Source organism: Scyliorhinus torazame, chromosome 13, assembly GCF_047496885.1.
Source record: "Scyliorhinus torazame isolate Kashiwa2021f chromosome 13, sScyTor2.1, whole genome shotgun sequence".
NCBI classification, from domain to species: domain Eukaryota; kingdom Metazoa; phylum Chordata; class Chondrichthyes; order Carcharhiniformes; family Scyliorhinidae; genus Scyliorhinus; species Scyliorhinus torazame.
The window spans coordinates 214,183,015-214,203,011 of NC_092719.1; the positions used below are offsets into that span (position 1 = coordinate 214,183,015).

Here is a 19,997-nt window from a genome sequence, read left to right on the forward strand (position 1 = left end):
TCGGCTGGAATTTCCCAAGGTGGAAGAGCAGGAAAGGGTGGGACTGGGAGCACAGATCGAGGTAGAAGTAGTGGTGAAAGGAATTAGGAGCATGCAGGCGGGAAAGGCCCCGGGACCGGATGGATTCCCAGTCGAATTCTACAGAAAATATGTGGACTTGCTCTCCCCGGTACTGACGAGGACCTTTAATGAGGCAAAGGAAAGGGGACAACTGACCCCGACTATGTCTGAAGCAACGATATCGCTTCTCTTAAAGAAGGAAAAGGACCCGCTACAATGCGGGTCCTATAGACCTATTTCCCTCCTAAATGTAGATGCCAAGATCCTGGCCAAGGTAATGGCAATGAGAATAGAGGAATGTGTCCCGGGGGTGGTCCACGAGGACCAAACTGGGTTTGTGAAGGGGAGACAGCTGAACACGAATATACGGAGGTTGTTAGGGGTAATGATGATGGCCCCACCAGAGGGAGAAACGGAGATAATAGTGGCGATGGATGCCGAGAAAGCATTTGATAGAGTGGAGTGGGATTATTTGTGGGAGGTGTTGAGGAGATTTGGTTTTGGAGAGGGGTATGTTAGATGGGTTCAGCTGTTGTATAGGGCCCCAGTGGCGAGCGTGGTCATGAATGGACGGGGATCTGCATATTTTCGGCTCCATAGAGGGACAAGGCAGGGATGCCCTCTGTCCCCATTATTGTTTGCACTGGCGATTGAGCCCCTGGCGATAGCGTTGAGGGGTTCCAAGAAGTGGAGGGGAGTACTTAGGGGAGGAGAAGAACACCGGGTATCTTTGTATGCGGACGATTTGCTACTATACGTGGCAGACCCGGCGGAGGGGATGCCAGAAATAATGCGGATACTTGGGGAGTTTGGGGATTTTTCAGGGTATAAATTGAACATGGGGAAAAGTGAGTTGTTTGTGGTGCATCCAGGGGAGCAGAGTAGAGAAATAGAGGACCTACCGTTGAGGAAGGTAACAAGGGACTTTCGTTACCTGGGGATCCAGATAGCTAAGAATTGGGGCACATTGCATAGGTTAAATTTAACGCGGTTGGTGGAACAGATGGAGGAGGATTTCAAGAGATGGGATATGGTATCCCTGTCACTGGCAGGGAGGGTGCAGGCGGTTAAGATGGTGGTCCTCCCGAGATTCCTCTTTGTGTTTCAGTGCCTCCCGGTGGTGATCACGAAGGCTTTTTTTAAAAGGATTGAAAAGAGCATCAAGGGTTTTGTGTGGGCCGGGAAGACCCCGAGAGTGAGGATGGGATTCTTACAGCGTAGCAGGGATAGGGGGGGGGCTGGCACTACCGAGCCTAAGTGAGTATTATTGGGCCGCTAATATTTCAATGGTGAGTAAGTGGATGGGAGAGGAGGAGGGAGCGGCGTGGAAGAGATTAGAGAGGGCGTCCTGTAGGGGGACTAGCCTACAGGCTATGGTGACAGCCCCATTGCCGTTCTCACCGAGGAACTACACCACAAGCCCGGTGGTGGTGGCTACACTGAAGATTTGGGGACAGTGGAGACGGCATAGGGGAAAGACTGGAGCCTTTGGGGGGTCCCCGATAAGAAACAATCATAGGTTTGCCCCGGGGGGAATGGATGGGGGATATGGAATGTGGCAAAGAGCAGGAATAACGCAACTGAAAGATCTGTTTGTGGATGGGAAGTTCACGAGTCTGGGAGCGCTGACCGAGAAATATGGGTTGCCCCAAGGGAATGCATTCAGGTATATGCAACTGAGGGCTTTTGCGAGGCAACAGGTGAGGGAATTCCCGCAGCTCCCGACACAAGAGGTGCAGGACAGAGTGATCTCAAAGACATGGGTGGGGGATGGTAAGGTGTCAGATATATATAGGGAAATGAGGGACGAAGGGGAGACTATGGTAGATGAACTAAAAGGGAAATGGGAAGAAGAGCTGGGGGAGGAGATCGAGGAGGGGCTGTGGGCAGATGCCCTAAGCAGGGTAAACTCGTCGTCCTCGTGTGCCAGGCTAAGCCTGATTCAGTTTCAGGTATTACACAGGGCGCATATGACTGGAGCACGGCTCAGTAAATTTTTTGGGGTGGAGGATAGGTGTGCGAGGTGCTCGAGAAGCCCAGCGAATCATACCCATATGTTTTGGTCATGCCCGGCACTACAGGGGTTTTGGATGGGGGTGACAAAGGTGCTTTCAAAAGTAGTAGGAGTCCGGGTCGAACCAAGCTGGGGGTTGGCTATATTTGGGGTTGCACAAGAGCCGGGAGTGCAGGTGGCGAGAGAGGCCGATGTTTTGGCTTTTGCGTCCCTAGTAGGCCCGGCGCAGGATATTGCTAATGTGGAAAGAAGCCAAGCCCCCGGGGGTGGAGACCTGGATAAATGACATGGCGGGGTTTATAAAGCTAGAGCGGATTAAGTTCGTCCTAAGGGGGTCGGCTCAAGGGTTCACTAGGCGGTGGCAACCGTTCGTCGAATACCTCGCAGAAAGATAGACGGAATGGAAAAAAGAAGGCAGCAGCAGCAGCCCAGGATCGGGGGGGGGGGGGGGGGGAACCAGAAGGACTCTCAGGGTTGTTAATATATACTGTATAATATGTATAGGTCGTTGCTACAGATAATTATATATTGGACTGTTAAATTATATTTTTGGAGAGTGTTACTTGTGACAAGGCAGTTGCCAATTAGGGCTAGTTTTCATTTTTGTTATTTATTATTTATTCATTTTTTGTTTATAAAATAGGTCATTGTTATTTGTGTTGTTATAATATTGTGTAAAGGATGCACAATGTACTGTGTTGGTTGACCAAAAATTTTCAATAAAATATTTAATTTAAAAAAAAGGAGATTCACCGGAGAGACTAGGAGCATGCGGGGTCCCCGGGGGAGGACCTACTCAGGGAAAGACGGAGATTGCAGGCGGAACTGGGGGTGCTATCCACGAGTAGGGCCGTGGAACAACTTAGGAAGGCAAGGGTAGTGGTGTATGAGCATGGGGAGAAGGCCAGCAGATTGCTAGTGCAGCAACTCAGGAAGAGGGAGGTGGCCAGGGAAATAAGTAGAGTGGCGGACGGGAAGGGGAGCAGAGTGGAGGACCCGTCAGGACTGAATAAGGTATTTCGGGACTTTTATAGTAAGCTTTACACTTCAGAACCCCCGGAGGAGCCGGAGAAGATGAAACGGTTCCTGGATGGACTAACCTTCCCAAAAGTAGGTGGGGGACTAGTGGACGGGCTGGCGGCCCCGATTAGAGTGGAGGAGGTACTGGGGGGCCTAAAGGCCATGCAGTCGGGGAAAGCCCTGGGACCGGATGGATACCCAGTAGTTTTACAAAAAGTTCTCGGAGATAGTGGGACCGGTCCTGACTAGGGTTATTAATGAGGCAAGGGAGAAAAGGTCCCTGCCTCCGACGATGTCGCAAGCCACCATCTCACTGATATTAAAGCGTGACAAGGACCCGGAATCCTGCGGGTCATACACGCCAATCTCCCTGATCAATGTGGACGCCAAGCTCCTGGCCAAGGTCCTGGCGATTGGAATTGAGGACTGCGTACCGGAGGTGGTTGGAGACAACCAAACAGGGTTTGTGAAAGGCAGGCAGCTGACAGCCAACTTGAGAAGATTGCTTAATGTGATTATGATGCCCCCGGCGGGCAATGAGGTGGAGGTAGTGGTGGCAATGGACGCTGAGAAGGCCTTCAACCGGGTGGAGTGGGACTATTTGTGGGAGGTACTCGGACGGTTTGGGTTCGGGGAGGGACTGGTTAATTGGGTCAGACTATTGTACCAGGCCAAAAAGCTAGCGTAAGGACGAACAGGATAATGTCAGATTACTTCAGATAGATCGTGGGACCAGACAGGGATGCCCGCTCTCCCCGTTGCTGTTCGCGCTGGCCATAGAACCGTTGGCGATTGCGCTGAGAGCTGCAAAGGGGTGGAAGGGAATGACTAGGGAGGGGGGGGCCCACAGGGTCTCTCTCTATGCGGATGACCTGCTCCTGTATGTGTCGGACCCACTGGCTGGGATGGAAAATATACTGGAAACATTGAGGAAGTTTGGCCGGTTCTCAGGGTACAAATTAAATATGGCCAAGAGTGAGATGTTTGTAGAGCAGGCAAGGGGCCAGGAGAATAGGCTGAAGAGGCTGCCATTTAGGCTGGTTGGGGAAACTTTCCAATGGAATTTATTGCATGTCTGCGTTGTCTGGTTAACTATTCAAAGTTTTAATTCTCTGAACATGATGCTGTTGCAACTAAACCATTACCTCTTTCAATGCTCCATTTGGACAGCAGGTTTGAAGTTTAAACAATCCCGATTTAACAAAATTTAACTAGCGAGCGTGTTTAGCCGTGTGTTTCCCGGCGTCGTAGCGCCGAAAAACGTTATAAAACACGACTCGCGTTTGATAAGGGGCCTCAACAGGGAACGTGCAGCCGAGGTCGCACATGGCCCCGTTTTGAACACTGAGGAGTACCGCTTGCCAGAACTCCTCAGTGTAGCAAGAGATCGGGACAACATTTTAAATGGGCACCCTGGCTCGATTGCACATGCGCAAGAAATGCCAGCCTGGCACCTTGGCAGTGCCAACCTGGCACCCTGGCAGTGCCAACCTGGCACCCTGGCAGTGCCCTTGTCAACCGGCAGTGTGGCACCAGCATCACCAGTACCATCCTGCGAAGGCCATGCACCTAGGGGCCTCCAATCCCCTGGGAGACTCCCAGGAATGCCATTCCGTCTGGGTCACTGTTTGTGGAAACCAGTACTGAACGACATTCACCCAAGGTCTCCAAGGTGAAAGGAATTGATCCCAACACTTTGGGTAACTCAGGAATCTGCACATTAAATTAAGGTTAGTTGTCTTGCTTTAATATGCAGATTTTCTAAAAAGTGTTCACACCACAGTGGGTGGGAGTCACATTGCAACGTGATCTCGCGAGGCGTTGCGAGCTGGATAGATCCCGGAAGCGGGGTCTCCCAGCTTGTTCCGGATGCAGCTTGCCCATTAACTTTCACCTGTTATCTTCAGAGGGCAGCTCAATAATTTTCAGCTCTTCACAACAAAACATACAACAAGACGTATACACTATGACAATGGGTTCAAATAGTAGTAGACCAAAGTTAAGAACTAGGAATTATCAGCCAAAGGGAATTCAGAGACAACACTTTCATAAAATGTACACAAGTATTTTAGAGCAGATTATTATGGAAAGTCATTGAAGCAAAGATTCAAGAGACACCTAGGTTAGTTTTTCAGGAGAGAAGAGACTGGAAGAGCTATTGATTAAGTGGTTAATCCAATAGACCACAAGTAACCAAATAACCAGAATGGAGGACTGAGGGATGGACAAACTAGGTGGCAAACATATTACTTTTCTCCAGTCAGCCAATCACATTTGGCCATCCATCCTTTTTCTGATTGCCAAATAATGTTTTTGGTGTGAATTAAGGATGCTCACACACACCTTGGCAAGAGAAAATATGGCTGGCACATTTTTTAAATATTCTCAGAAAGACCCAGGACTTTAAAAAAAAATCATGATTTTACAATGATGTCTGTGCTCGCATCTGCCTGCTCTTGCGAGACCTGGCCACTGCATATTATTATAATGCTATTAAAATGAAAACAACTGTACGGTAAAACATTACAAGAAACCCTATTGATTTCCTGTTCAAGAGCATTCTACACATTGCTCATACAAGAAATCAATGATAATCTTGCTGCTTTACACACCCTTTTACTAATACGGCCTATGCATTAACAGAGGCAACCAATTACAACCAGCAATTCAACGCAGGGATTTAGTCACCCGTAAGTTAATATATTCTTCCTGACCTTCTGTTCGATAAGTTCCAATTGTTCTTTACAAAAGGCTTCACGTCTCTGTAGGTCTACCTCCTTCTTTTCCAGTTGACTGCCCTGGAAGATAAAATGCGGTACATAAAGTTATAATAAATTTGGTGTAATAGCCTCCCCATCTTCAAACCCAGGTGAAGCAAAGCGTACTTTCTGTAATTTTGCTTCTTTTCGTCTTTCTTGTTATCTCTCCTCCTTCCCTCTGTGGAAGGTGATGGCATCAACTGGGATGTAAGTACTCAGCTGCTTGCAGCTTTGCTGTAACGGCCATTCTCAATGGTTGAGCACAGGCGGGCTATTTGAATGAAATCAAAAGTAAAACGCTGCGAGATGCTGGGTCTCTGAAATAAAAACAGAAAATGCGGGAAATGCTCAGCTGGTCAGGCAGCAACTGTGGGGAGGGAAACAGAGTTAATGTTTCAGGTCAATGACCTTTCATCAGAATCGGGAAAAATTGGAAATATAAAAGATTTCATGTAAATTGAAGTGGGGGGGGGGGGGGGAGGTAAGAGGTTTAAAAAAAAGAACAAAAGGGAAGGTGTGTGATAGGGTGGAACAGCAGAGAGATTAAAAAGAGTTGTGCTGCAGAGCCATAAGGGAGCAGTGATGGGCCAGGTAAAGGAACAAAAGGTATATCTACAGGGAGTGTGAATGGCAGAATTTTTTAAAAAAAAGAGAAAATGAGAAAAAAAAAACAGACACGGAAAAAGGTGAACAAAATGGGACAGAGATTAAGGTTTGAAATTGAAAGGATATTTGAAATAATATGCCATCAGCAATTAGCAAGGACCGGCTTTCACCAGAGATCGAACACACATTTTCCTAGTTATTGGACCTTTTCCCTCACTCTGGTGTAGGGACACTGAAGCTCTCTAGGCTGAGGGGAGCGAACAGCATCGACCGGAATTCAATGGCATACAAGTTGGTTCCACCCAGTCAGAGCACGGACTGTTGAGGTTATTGAGGAAGCCAAGCCACCATTTATGCATGAGCCTTGACATTGAGCATGGGCAGACATTTTGACCATGAGTGCTGTAACTTGCACTCTTCTGACATCTGCACTTGTCCACCAGGGGAAGCTGCCCAGATGTTCCCTTCTCTTCCTCAGGGTTATGTCAGCTATGTGCATCACCCCCACTGCTATCAGGCTGAGATGAGCAACTCACCACAGGCAAAGGACTACAGATGCTGCCAGACCTGCTGAGATTTTTCAGCATTTTCTCTTTTGGTTTCAGATTCCAGCATCTGCAGTAATTTGCTTTTATTATCAAATTATCTGGAAACAGCTTGGCCAATCTCTGAACCTTGCCCCTTTCCAACCCAAATTACGCACTAATCCATTAAACATACAATAAGACTGCACTGCAAAAGAGTGAATTTCTGTGACCATCATTGCAAACAATGGCTACCAATCTTCCCCAGTATTTTAGGCTTAAATTGGGGACCATCAGTACAAGACATGAAAATTGCAATTGGATGAAGAGATATAATCCCTCACATTCCAAAATTCTGCTTTATTTCATTTTTTTGTTGTGCATCAGTATCACTGCTGCAAAGTCATGTGCTGAAAGTAAATTGAAAAATATCAAAATCATGCGGTCGATGTACCTATAATCTGATGGCATTAATGAGTGAGAAGATGTGTGATTATCACACTAAGATCCATTTTACCACTCAGTTGTGACGTGTGCCTGTATGGTTCCTGGTCTGCTAAAAACCTGCAATAAAAATTTGCAATTGCACGCCCATCACTGCCTAATGTTTCATTAGAAACCTCCATTAGCTAACGCTACACGATTCCCTTTATCAAAACTGTCTCTCTCTAAGCAAACTCCAGCGTTTATGCTGAGGGTCATTCAAGTGCACATCAGTGTCGTTTTAGCAATTTAATTAGGCACTGAGTGAGGGTGCTGATTGCTGTGGTACTGTGTCCACAGACCAGAGGACCCTAAATTCAATCCGCAAACTTCACGCCGTTTGCTGATCTCAGGCAGGTTAACAAGAGGCAGGACAAATGGTTTTGGCTGGGGAAAAAGGAAAAAAGTCAGCAATCTTCATTACCTTCAAATTACACCCTTGAAGTGAGGGCTTTTGGCAAGAACTCAGCCACAGTGACTCTCCCAGAAAGGTGAAGGGTAATAGAGAGCAATCATGTAGCCATACCCGAAGCAAGAATTTGCTTAATCAAGACAACTCAAAGGAAAGCACACATTTTTTTTTTTAAGTGGTAAATAGGAGTACGGGGTTTTAAGCGGTGCTGTGTAGGTCATTCAATCCCACCATTCTCGCTCGAGTCTGGCTGTTTTTTTTTAAAGTGCTGAGATTCCTCCCAAGTACCTGCATCTGCAGATTAAGAGAACAAAACAAAATCCGTTCCAAGTCTCTTGTTGAAAGATGTTTCCAATACAATTGCTGACGAAACCCAGTTCACCGGGCAGCACGGTAGCACAGTGGTTAGCTCGGTTGCTTCACAGCACCAGGTGACAGGTTCGATTCCTTGCGTCACTTTCTGTGTGGAATCTGCACGTTCTCCCCGTGTCTGCGTGGGTTTCCTCCGGGTGCTCCGGTTTCCTCCCACAGTCCAAAGATGTGCAGGTTAGGTGGATTGGCCATGCTAAATTGCCCTTAGTGTCCAAAAAGTTTAGGCGGGGTTATTGGGTTACGGGGATAGGGTGGAAGTGGGGTGCTCTTTCCAAGGGCCGGTGCAGACTCGATGGGCCGAATGACCTCCTTCTGCATTGTAACTTCTATGTTCCAACTCATCACCTCTCTCCATCCCTTAATTTCTAAACTGTCAGACTGTTTGTGTGATATCCAGTACGGAAAGAGCAGTAACTTTTTCCGAATAAATACGGGGAAGACCAAAGACACCGGGTGGGATTTTCAGGCTGTTTCCGCCAGTGGGATCTACTGGTCCCACGATGATGCCACCCCCCACCGTGGGTTCACAGGTGGTGGAGGGTGTGAACGGGAAACCCCGTTGGCAGCAATGGGACCAGAAGATCCCGCTGTGGGCCTTGGTTGGTCACCTCCATTACCAAAATAACAAGCTGCGATGCTGGTTTCTGCCATTACCTCCATTCCCTTGCAACAGATTCCATTCCTATCCCTGGCAACGGTCTGAGGTTGAACCAGGCTGATCGCAACCTCGGTGTGTGTGAGATATATTCAGTATATCTGCTCCGCCTTCTCAAACTTCTCCCTCACCTGAGGTGTGGTGATTCTCAGGTTAATTCTCCACCAGTCAGCTCTCCCCCTCAAAGGGAGAGTCTATGGTCATCTGGGACTATGGCAGACTTTACTTTACCTGATAGGGATGAACTTCCAACTACATGTCTGCACCATTGCTCAGACCATCTTTTTAGCATCACCTGACTCTGTGCTTGCCTCAGTTCGGCTGCCACTGAACCCCTATAACATGTTGAGTACTTTAATTTGCTGTAATTGTCTTTAATCTATAGTCTAATGTTTCGCATTTTCTAAAAAAACACAGAGACAGCTAAGTGTATGTCCAAGGCCTTGTTACAGGACACCAGCAAGGTTAAATGAAGTAACACGGAATCCAAGATGAAGCAACTACTGGTTGGATGAAGCCAGGCTTGAGTTTTTAAAGCCTGCAGATAGTGGAAGGGAATTCATAGGAAAGAGAGCTGTTCCATCTGTCCCACATTTCCTTAATAGCACTTCTGCAAATTATGCCAAAATTTAGGCCAGTTTCTTCATCAATTGAGGATTTATGATGAGATTTCCTGTTGAGATCAATTGTCTATACTAGAGCATAAAATACGCATAACTGCACCACTACCAACAGCTAGTGGGCTGCTGCCTTCTGTCAAAGTGCCTCAATCTTCGCTAATCCTCTTCTATTTTAACATAGGTAAGTTGGCCGAATGACCATTGGAAAGGTCTTCTGAATGTGGACTGGGCAGGGGTCAAAACCTATTGGCTGCATTGAAACTGTCAGAACTTTGATTGCAGTCAATGCGTACCTCGGTGTGAAAACGTCTGAGGAAGGAGCAGTGCTCCGAAAGCTAGTGTTTGAAACAAACCTGTTGGACTTTAACCTGGTGTTGTAAGACTTCTTACTGTGCTCACCCCAGTCCAATGCCGGCATCTCCACATCCAAAAAATGAAAAAGCTTTCTACCAAGTTCCATAAATTTTAGATATGTGACATCCGTTGACTTTGGACACTGCTGTGTCTAAATTTAGGAGCTTGAATTAACCCTTGCATTATTCTTGTAAAACCAAGGAAACTCAAGTGAGCTGGGCTTGCTCGTGGTCGCAGAACTATCTAAATGAGTGACAGAGGGTTTCAGCTGGGGTTTCTGAGAGACGGTGCAAACGGTCGAGGAAACTACTGCATAGCAATGTTCCACCTGAAACTAATAATAATTATTAGTGTCACACGTACGCTTACATTAACACTGTAAGAAGTCTTACAACACCAGGTTAAAGTCCAACAGGTTTGTTTTGAATCACTAGCTTTCGGAGCACAACTCCTTCATCAGGTAAGTCTCACCTGAGGAAGGAGCAGTTCTTCGAAAGGTAGTGATTCAAAACAAAACTGTTGGACTTTAACCTGGTGTTGTAAGACTTCTTACTGTGGCCACCCCAGTCCAATGCCGGCACCTCCACTACGTTAACCTCCATTGCAATGAATTTGACGTGAAAATCCCTTAGTCGCCACACTCCGGCGCCTGTTCGGGTATACTGAGCGGGAATTCAGAATGTCCAATTCACCTAACAAGCACGACTTTTGGGACTTGTGGGAGGAAATCGGAGCACCCGGAGGAAACCCACGCAGACACGGGGAGAAAATGCAGACTCCGCACAGACAGTGACCCAACACTGGGAATCGAGCCCGGCCTTAATCAGAAACATAACGGTGCTCTTACAAGGCAAAATATTTTCCAGGAAATTACGTGCCATGATTCTTCAAAGTAAACTGTGCATGTACAACCTAAAACTGCGAATAGATTTCAATCATGCCCCTTTTCTATCACACATTGTATTCAAAACGCAGACACTTGTGCATTATGACACAGTTACAAACTGTAGCCATAAGAGCTAATGTCCAGCCACCTTCTTCAAAATGAAGTCGTCTGTGAAACCTTAGTGAAGTTACGCATGATTGTAATTCGCTCATCTGTTTTCCTGGTAAAGCGTTTTTGTATTAAATTCTTAACTTTAATCCCTAACACCAGGTGGCTGAGCAATGAGGCATAACCTCCTCCAGTACGGCGCTCCGAAAATTCTGGGTTCCTCACTGGCCTCTTTAGCATAACACACTGCCAAAATACAGAGGAATTATTGCTCTTAAATGGATCTCAGGATATGTCCAATTGGAAAGAGGGCTTGTGGGTTTAAAGCTGCAGGTCGCACTGCACACACCTCAGCAGGGGAAATCATGCAATGCACATTATAGTACACAGCCCGATTTTATAAAACAGCGTATCGTCTGTGAGCACCACCACAAGGGCTAGAATCTCTGACTAGTAGGGTAGATGAAGGAATGAAATAGATAAATCCAGAGCACAACTGAAGGCTACACGGTGACAGCAGAACAAAAGAGTCTGGGTTTCAACTGAGAAAAGGCAAACTTGTGATTTAAGTAAGGAAATTCTGAGTACTCAAGAGTCCACACGGATTCCTGGAATAATCCATATTAACTCCGAACTCAATAGCCGAACTGACTTCTGTTGAACAGGATTTTGTAGAACACTCAAGAAACTGAACTGTTTCATTACACGGCGAGAGGTTCTTTCTGGTGGGTGAGCTGAAACAATGTTCTTTATCCATGTCTCTTCTGTGATCGAGTGCACACTGAGAATACAGCGGGTAACCTGAAAAGATTCTCTGCACCTCCACATGTTTCCCTTACTAGAACCGTCCATTTGTTACTCCCACCAACATATTGCCTCGTTCTCTTAAGAAAAAAATCAGATTTATTAAAGTTTTAAATTTTGTTGATGTTCCAAGTTTAGGTGCAAAATTCATAAACAATTAGTTTCTTGTCCAACCGTGAGAAAAGTGCAGAGCTAGCATGAGACTGTTCAGAGATTACATCATCTGTCCAGGGTGGCTACGAAACACCGAACATAAGGAATGTGAAAAGGAATTTTGTCTTGCACGAAACTGAGAAACCGAGGTGAATGGAAAAGCTCGACAGGGAACGAGCAAGGTTAAAAAGAGGAGAGGCAAGGTAAATGGTGAAGCAGAGGAGCTAGAATCTCTGACTAAACAATTCCCACTGCAGTTAACAAAATAGAAATTCTATCAAACAACCTTCACAGATGTGATTTTATGCAAATTTGTAATCCTGAAAATTACTTTGGAAGATGAATATGGACAAACAGAACAGTTCCTTGCTGTATTCGATCAATTCATTTTGGTTAAAATATGCTGCAGCAGGTCTCCCAGGGCTGAAGAAATTCATGCTCTCTGAAATTCCCTATTTTATTCACCAGTTTACCTAGAACCTCATTTTATTCAGGCTTATGCCCCTGAGCAAAGGAGCAATCAAATCACTGACATTTAAACAGCAGCTCAACCCAGGTACCATTACAGTAACCGCTATTCTCTTCCCTCCCCCCACACCCACCAACCCCCGCACACACATCCCCCCCCCCCCCTCATCCCCATCGCCAGCTTTTCGTTTTTCTCTGAATTTTACGCACCTAAGCCTCTAGTGTGGCAACATCTTGCTTGCCTAAGAATTAAGATTGGATTTGAAAGCAGAGGATATGAGGAGTCATTTCTATAACCTAGAATGAGTGAAGCCTGTCCTTTAGATGTTCCCTGATTGCTGCAAATAACCAAGTCCCTGTTTTGCCCCTTGTTTATCAATCTGGCTAACAACTGTGTCAAAATGAAGAATGTAACATATATGCACACAGTAACACAGCCAACATCAACACACTAAAATCATGACGGAAAGGTCTGGTTTAACTTTTCATCGTAATTTTTTTTTGGTCAATCGTGAAGCAAGATGCAAGTTAGTAATTTAATAAACCTAAAAGGTTCATGACCAATGTCATGAAACTATAGCTAAAAGCGAACGTGGTTCTCTGCTATGTTGACAAGACAATCAGGGACGGCACGGTGGCACAGTGGTTAGCACTGCTGCCTCACAGCACCAGGGTCCCGGGTTCAATTCCGGCCTCGGGTCACTGTCTGTGTGGAGTTTGCAGGATCTCCCCGTGTCTGTGTGGGTTTCCTCCGGGTGCTCTGGTTTCCTCCCACAGTCCAAAGACGTGCAGGTTAGGTGGATTGGACGTGCTAAATTGCCCCTTAGTGTCCAAAAGGTTAGGTGGGGTTACTGGATTACGGAGATAGGGTGGAGGCATTGGCTTAAGTACGGTGCTCTTTCCAAGGGCCGGTGCAGACTCGATGGGCCGAAAGGCCTCCTTCTGCACTGCAAATTCTATGATTCTATGAATCATGACAAAACAGCATAACATTATATCCTTGCACATGACTGGTTAGGCTTCAGATAGGGTATTGTGCCTAGTTTTAAACTCCCATAGAAGATATTGGGGGTTTTGGTAAAGGTAGAGACGAGGGCCTTAAGATTCATTCTCAGTTTAATACTTCTTGGTTAACCAGAGAGGTTAAAAAAACTGGATCTCAGTTCTTTAAAGAAGTGCAGATTTAGGGGTTATTTGATTGAGGTTTGTAAAATAAACCAGGATTGTTTTTACAGAGACCAATTACTTCAATCAAATATCACAGGTCAGACTTGTAATTTCTGTAAGGGCACAACTTGGTTGGATGTTAGGCAGTTCTTCTTTTCCCAAAGAATAGGAGACCTTTGGAAAAGGCTGCAGGCTCGTGCTGTGAACACTCATTCACTGAATTCCTTTGAGCGGGAGCAAGAACTGTTTCTGGCTGAGCAGAGATCACCATGTACAAGCGAGAGGTACCCTGTAGCATGAATGAAGTGCCAAAGTGATCTCCTGACCTAGTTTTAAATAGCTAAAAGAGTTGGAGAGGAAATTCTCCCCCCATCCCTTTAACTGTGTAGAGTTTTATCTGATTTTCTGACCATGGGTCCAGGCGGGTAGCGCGTGTATGTATGATGATGCATAATATATCAAATGGTCTCTGCCTGTCCCCCACTTTTGTATGTTCTTAGGTATATTTAAAATGCGGAGGGGGGGGGTGAATGATGGGACTGAAGTGTCATTTAAAGTTTGAGCACACGACAATGGTAGTTTTAGTAAACTTAAATTTTTAGAAAAATCAAGATCATTAATGATATGTCCTCTGTGTGCTAGAGGGCTGTTATACTGACTGCTGTGCATTGCTCTCTCATCAAGAAATATTTAATTCTGCTGACTTAACCTCTGAGTTTCCACTAATTTCTCAACAATGAGAACAAATATTTAAAAATTAAGTTTAAAATGTTGGCAAACATGCAGCAAGGTGGCGCAGTGGTTAGCACTGCTGCCTCATGGTTCGATCCCGGCTCTGGGTCACTGTCCGTGTGGCGTTTGCACATTCTCACCGTGTCTGCGAGGGTTTCACCCCCACAACCCAAAGATGTGCAGGGTAGGTGGACTGGCCACGCTAAATTGCCCCTTAATTGGAAAAAATAAATTTGGCACTCTAAATTTTTTTTTTAATGAAATAAGATGTCAGGGTCAGGTGGCACAGTGGTTAGTGTTGTGTTATGCTTCTTCATGTAGCTGCTTCTTCATGTAGCATAAGCTGCTTCCTTAATGTACGCTCTGACAAAGGTTCAGGCTTGGAGATAGGTTTAACACATTTATTGAACAGTTAACAATTCTCCTATTTGAGTTCAACTCTCCTGCTAATCTTGCTATAATAACTCAGTCTAACTAACCAGTCAGCTCGAAGCCATGCGATGGGTGTGATGCTTCCGATCTGCCCCTGTTCTTCTCTCTAACTGTCGCCTGTGGAAAGAGAAAGAGCATGTGTGCCCTGTCCTTTTATATGGGTTGCCCCTTGTGGTAGTATCACCTCTGGGTGTCTTGACTGCCCATTGGTCGTGTCCTATTCTATGTGTTCATAAGCTGTATTTCTGCATGTCATGGTGTCTCTGGTGCTCCCTCTAGTGTTTACTTAGTTGTAGTGTATTGACATTAACCCCTTGTGTATTTACAGTGATGCATATCACCACAGTTAGCACTGTTGCCCCACAGCGCCAGAGGCCCAGGTTCGATTCCAGACTTGGGTCTTCCAGTGTGTATGGAGTTTGCACATTCTCCTCGCAAGTCTGCGTGGGTTTCCTCTGGGTGCTCCGATTTCCTCCCACAGTCCAAAGATGTACAGGTTAGCTGTGGCTATAGGGATGGGGTAGGGGAGTGGTTCTGGGTAGGGTGCTCTTTCAGAGAGTCGGTTCAGACTCGATGGGCCGAATGGCCTCCTTCTGCACTGTAGGAATTCTATGATTCTAACTGGCCCTCACAACGATTGCAGTTATATAATTGCAGATAGCGACACTCAGGAATGAACTGCACAAGTGGACTTAATAAAGTTTACTATGTTTATGCTGTTTTTTAGAAGTACAGGTATGCACTGTATGCACATATAACATGCTGCAACATCAGATTCTGGGAGGGATTATCCAGTCTCCCCGCCACATGTTTCTCAGCGGTGTGCCGTTCACTGGCAGCGGGATTCTATTTTCCCGCCACTTGCCAATGGGATTTCCCATTGAAGCTCCCCACGTTGCTGGGAAACCATGCACGGGGGTGCTAGCCAAGAAAGCAGCTCACCATCACCTTCTCAGGGGCAGTTAGAGATGGGCAATAAATGCCAACCTAGCCAGCAACACCCACATGCCGTGAAAGAATAAGAAACTATATTTTCAAAGACAGCGACAGGCGGGTCAAAGTAAATGTGGACAGGTCCATGAAATTTAAGTGGATAGAATAAGAGCGCTGGCTGGGAAACCACCAGTATTTGTAGGAACTGAAGACCTACACCAGACACTGGTTTGAAATCTGGGTTTCCAGATACACGATTTACAATGGCAAACACACTGCTTCAAATCAGAGTTCAGGGCCTGAGAGTTCCAAATGACATTGTTATAAATGACCATGAGGAATCAATTATTTCAAATATTACATACTGATTTTGTAATTGTCTGGGGTTGTTTTGTTGTAGTTCTGTCCATGGGTGCCAAGTGTCCTTCATGCCTTGCCCAGGCGGTTACTCCTAATGGAGGAAATGGCCACAGGCCATTTAACCATGAGGCAGGACAATTGCACCTGAGCCTGAGGTGCTGAGGGCCAATACAGTCTGCCAACTTTTGACTTGGCTGATATTAGCGAACTCAATCTAACCTAAGGCTTTCTTTCTGGTCTTTTAGAAAGAAAATGCCATTTGGGACACTGAAAAACGAAAGATGGCAGCTCAGTACCAGAGAGAGTGTGGAGAAATGCAATGAAGCTGATCTCTAGCTTCATGCACCATCGAATGGAGATACCCAAAATTATTTTCTCTAAATGTTGGAAAGACCAAGAAACTGATCATCGACTTCAGGAAGCGCAGCATGACACACACTCCCGTCTGCAGCAATGGCTTTGAAGTGGAGATGGTCAATAGCTTTAGGTTTCTGGGGGTCACCATCACCAACAGGCTGTCCTGGTCCAGTCACGTTGATGAAACAGTCAATAAACTCCAACAACGTCTCTATTCCCTACGGAAGCTAAAGATATTTGGCATGTCTGTATCGACTCTCACAAGCTTCTACAGATGTGCGATAGAGACCATCCTATCTGGCTGCATCACAGCCTGGAATGGCAACTGCTCGGTCCAAGATCGCAAGAAACTGCAGAGTGTGGTGAACTCAGCCCACGCATCACACAAATGTGCCACCTCCACATTGATTCTGTATATACCTCTCACTGCCTCAGGAAGGCAGACAGCATTATCAGAGACCCCTCTCACCCAGGCATTGCCTTCTTCCACACCCTTCCATCAGGAAGAAGGTACAGAAGTCTGAAGACCCGCACATCCAGACATAGGAACAGCTTCTTCCCCACAGCTCCAAGACTCCTCAACGACTCCCCCTCTGTTCCCTGTAAGAACACTATTCACAACGCCCTATGCTGCTCTTGCTCATGTAGTTGCTTTGTTTGGCCCCTTGTTCCGCACTGTAACCAATCATTGTTTTGTCGATGTATCATTTGTCAATGTTCTCTGTTGATTATTCTTGTGTCTCCTATGTACGTACTGTGTACGTTCCCCCGGCCGCAGAAAAATACTTTTCACTGTACTTCAGTACGTGACAATAAATTAAATCAAATCAAACCAAGGTACACAAGGAAGGTATTAAAGAAAGGGAATATTTCAACCGGATTACTGCTTCAAGCTAAACTATTCAAGCAGGACAAAAGTGCACAGCTTCAAACTATTCATTGGTAACTTTAAGACTGCATCAGAAAGTTCCACATGCAGAGTGGTTAATACTTGGAATTGTTGCTAACTTTTGGTTGGCTCTTAAATGTTGCTCGTTGTGTCTTTACTTAATTTTCTCTGTTTCTATAACCTTTGTTCTAGAGTCGCCAGGTATCTTTATGATACCACCACGAGGTTCAAGTTCAAGTGCTGATCAATAACTCAATACATCAGTTAGTAAGATTCAAATCAAAACACATTTATTATACACAGTCAATCACTACTCATGCATAAAACTCTATGTACTAGACTATCTCTAACACTAAAAGGCCTATACTTAGCTTTGGAACTGGCCCACCAGGTCAGGGGAACAAATGGCCTTTCGTTCGATTCTGAGTCTGCAGGCTTCAAGGCTGGTATAGACTGGTAGCTAGGAGCGCCTATCTCGTAGCGTGCGTTGACTGGAGACTTACTTGGTTGATGCAGTTACTAGGCAGGTCACTGTCACGGGTTGTTTTGAGCTGCTGAGAGACCCTGCCAAGAAGGACAAATTGAACTTGGGGACTCTATTTTATAGTCCCCAGGGGCTTCGCGCCATTCGGGGCGGACCCCGTACCTGGTTCCAAGTGATTGGACTAAGTTCTGATCACTTGGATCGATTTCTCCAATACTGGAGCTGTTCCCTGATCGCTGGGCGGTTCCTAAGTGTCCGTTGTCCTTCCTTTGTCTTGGCTCCTGCTGGCGCCGAGGAGTCTGGCTAGGCCTTGTTTACCTTAACGGTTTCCAATTGTTCCCGGGGATCGCTCATTAATATGTAGATGGTTGTTAGTTTCAGTGCTGTCTGGGTTTCTGCAAGTTCTGATATACAGGAAACTTTGCACCTGCTGTTTTTCCTGCGTTTGACTGAATTTTCCTGCATTCTTAGCGGATTTTAAAGTCGGGAAGTGGCCAACCCAGGTGGCTACAGAATGGACTTCCAGTTAAAGTAATCAAGGCAAACGCACCATAAGCATTTCCGAAACAATGAAATGCAGCAACAGCTTGGCATTACAATAGGATTAGTAAACAATAAAGAAAACTACAGGAGTTTCACATAAACACCTGTATGTTTTTCACATATCGGAGTTTATCTTCATTTGCACGCCAGTCATGTTGTCATTCATTTCACATAAAGTTTTACAGCTTCACGCTTCATTGGGTGAATTTCTACTGATGATGAGGCAGCTTGCGCTAAGATTTTACACTAATATAACATTCAGTTCAGTGAGGCGTGAAATGAGAGCTGCGCAGAAATAAATAATTCTGAATCAAATGTGCATTAGTCACATACAGTATTCTTCTGAAACTTAAATACAATTTGGGGTACAGTAAATGAAGTGCAAATCCCAGCAAATTAATGAATTTAAAGAGACAGCAAGCCATTTGTATAATTCACACTGAGCCATCTCCATAAAGAACCACGATAATATGCAGCAGCAGAAGAATCAGAATTGCCAGCAAATGAAAATCAAGGACCATTAATACATTCGAATGGTTCAGTTAGTAAATTTACACCCCAGTGTGGAACTAAAGCACGTGAACCAGAAGGCCTCATAATCTGAACTCTTGCCTGAGTGAAGTTGGTCGAGCTTGGCAAGAAGGGCAGCAGAGGAACTGCAAATAGTCTGTGCCAAAAAATACGGAGTTAATGTGCCTGATTATTATTCAGTGACTGATCCTGACATATACATGTGTACTTGCACTTGCAAATTGGGAGGAAGACAAGAGCAGGCTGGAGTGGCCTTCTCCCATGAGTTGCATTGACGTAGTACCTTTAATGTAGGAAAATCTCCCAATCTATCCACAGGAGTGTTATCAACCAAAATATGACTTCTGGCCACATTCAGTGATATTAGGACATAACCAAAGGCTTGGTGAAAATGGTGGGTTTTTGGAGCAGCTTGTAGGACAAGGGAGAGGTAAAGAGGTGGTGGGTTTAGAACATACAGTGCAGAAGGAGACCATTCGGCCCAACGAGTCTGCAACGACCCACTTAAGCCCTCACTTCCACCCTATCCCCGTAACCCAATAACCCCTCCTAACCTTTATGATCACTGAGGGCAATTTATCACGGCCAATCCATCTAACCTGCACGTCTTTGGACTGTGGGAGGAAACCGGAGCCCCCGGAGGAAACCCACGCAGACACGGGGAGAACGTGCAGACTCCGCACAGACAGTGACCGAGCGGGGAATCGAACCTTGGAGCTGTGAGGCCACAGTGCTATCCACTTGTGCTACTGTGCTGCCCACAGGGTATCAAGAATCTCAGTAGATGAAACCACAGCTACCAATGGTGTAGTGATGAAAATTGGGAATGCATAAGGAGCCAGAGTCGGAAGAGCAGCGATCACAGAGTCACAGAATTGTTTGGGTGCGCAAGGAGGCCATTCGGTCCATCGTGTCTGCCCATGATCTCCAAAGAAGCATTATGACTAAGTGCCATTCCCCTGCCTTTTCCCCGTCTAATGCCCTCTTGAATTCCTTAATTGAATTTGGTGGGTTGTACAGCTGCAGGAGGTTACAGAGAAAGCGAGATCATGGAGTGGTCTGAAAACAGGGATAAGAACAGTGAGCAGATTGCCTCACTGAAAGCGGAGATGTCTTTGATGGCCGAAGCGAGGAAATTGCTGAAGGCCAGGGTAAATGATTGAGTGAATCGGTCCAGGACGCTAAACGTTTGAATTGTGGAGCTGCCAGAGGGGATGGGAGGCCCAAAGCCACAGAGTACATTGCAGAGATGTTCGGAAAGATGGTGGGGA

At 45.8% G+C, this 19,997-nt stretch overlaps 1 protein-coding gene across 1 annotated transcript in view; it reads right to left on the bottom strand.

Annotated features, from left to right (window-relative positions):
- LOC140388603 (MICOS complex subunit mic25-like) overlaps positions 1–19,997 on the bottom strand; it is a 565,155-nt gene that overhangs the window by 406,511 nt on the left and 138,647 nt on the right. Inside the window, exon 5 of the mRNA XM_072473040.1 lies at positions 5,809–5,892. Coding sequence (XP_072329141.1) covers positions 5,809–5,892 — 84 coding nt within the window. The remainder of the gene's footprint in view (positions 1–5,808; positions 5,893–19,997) is intronic.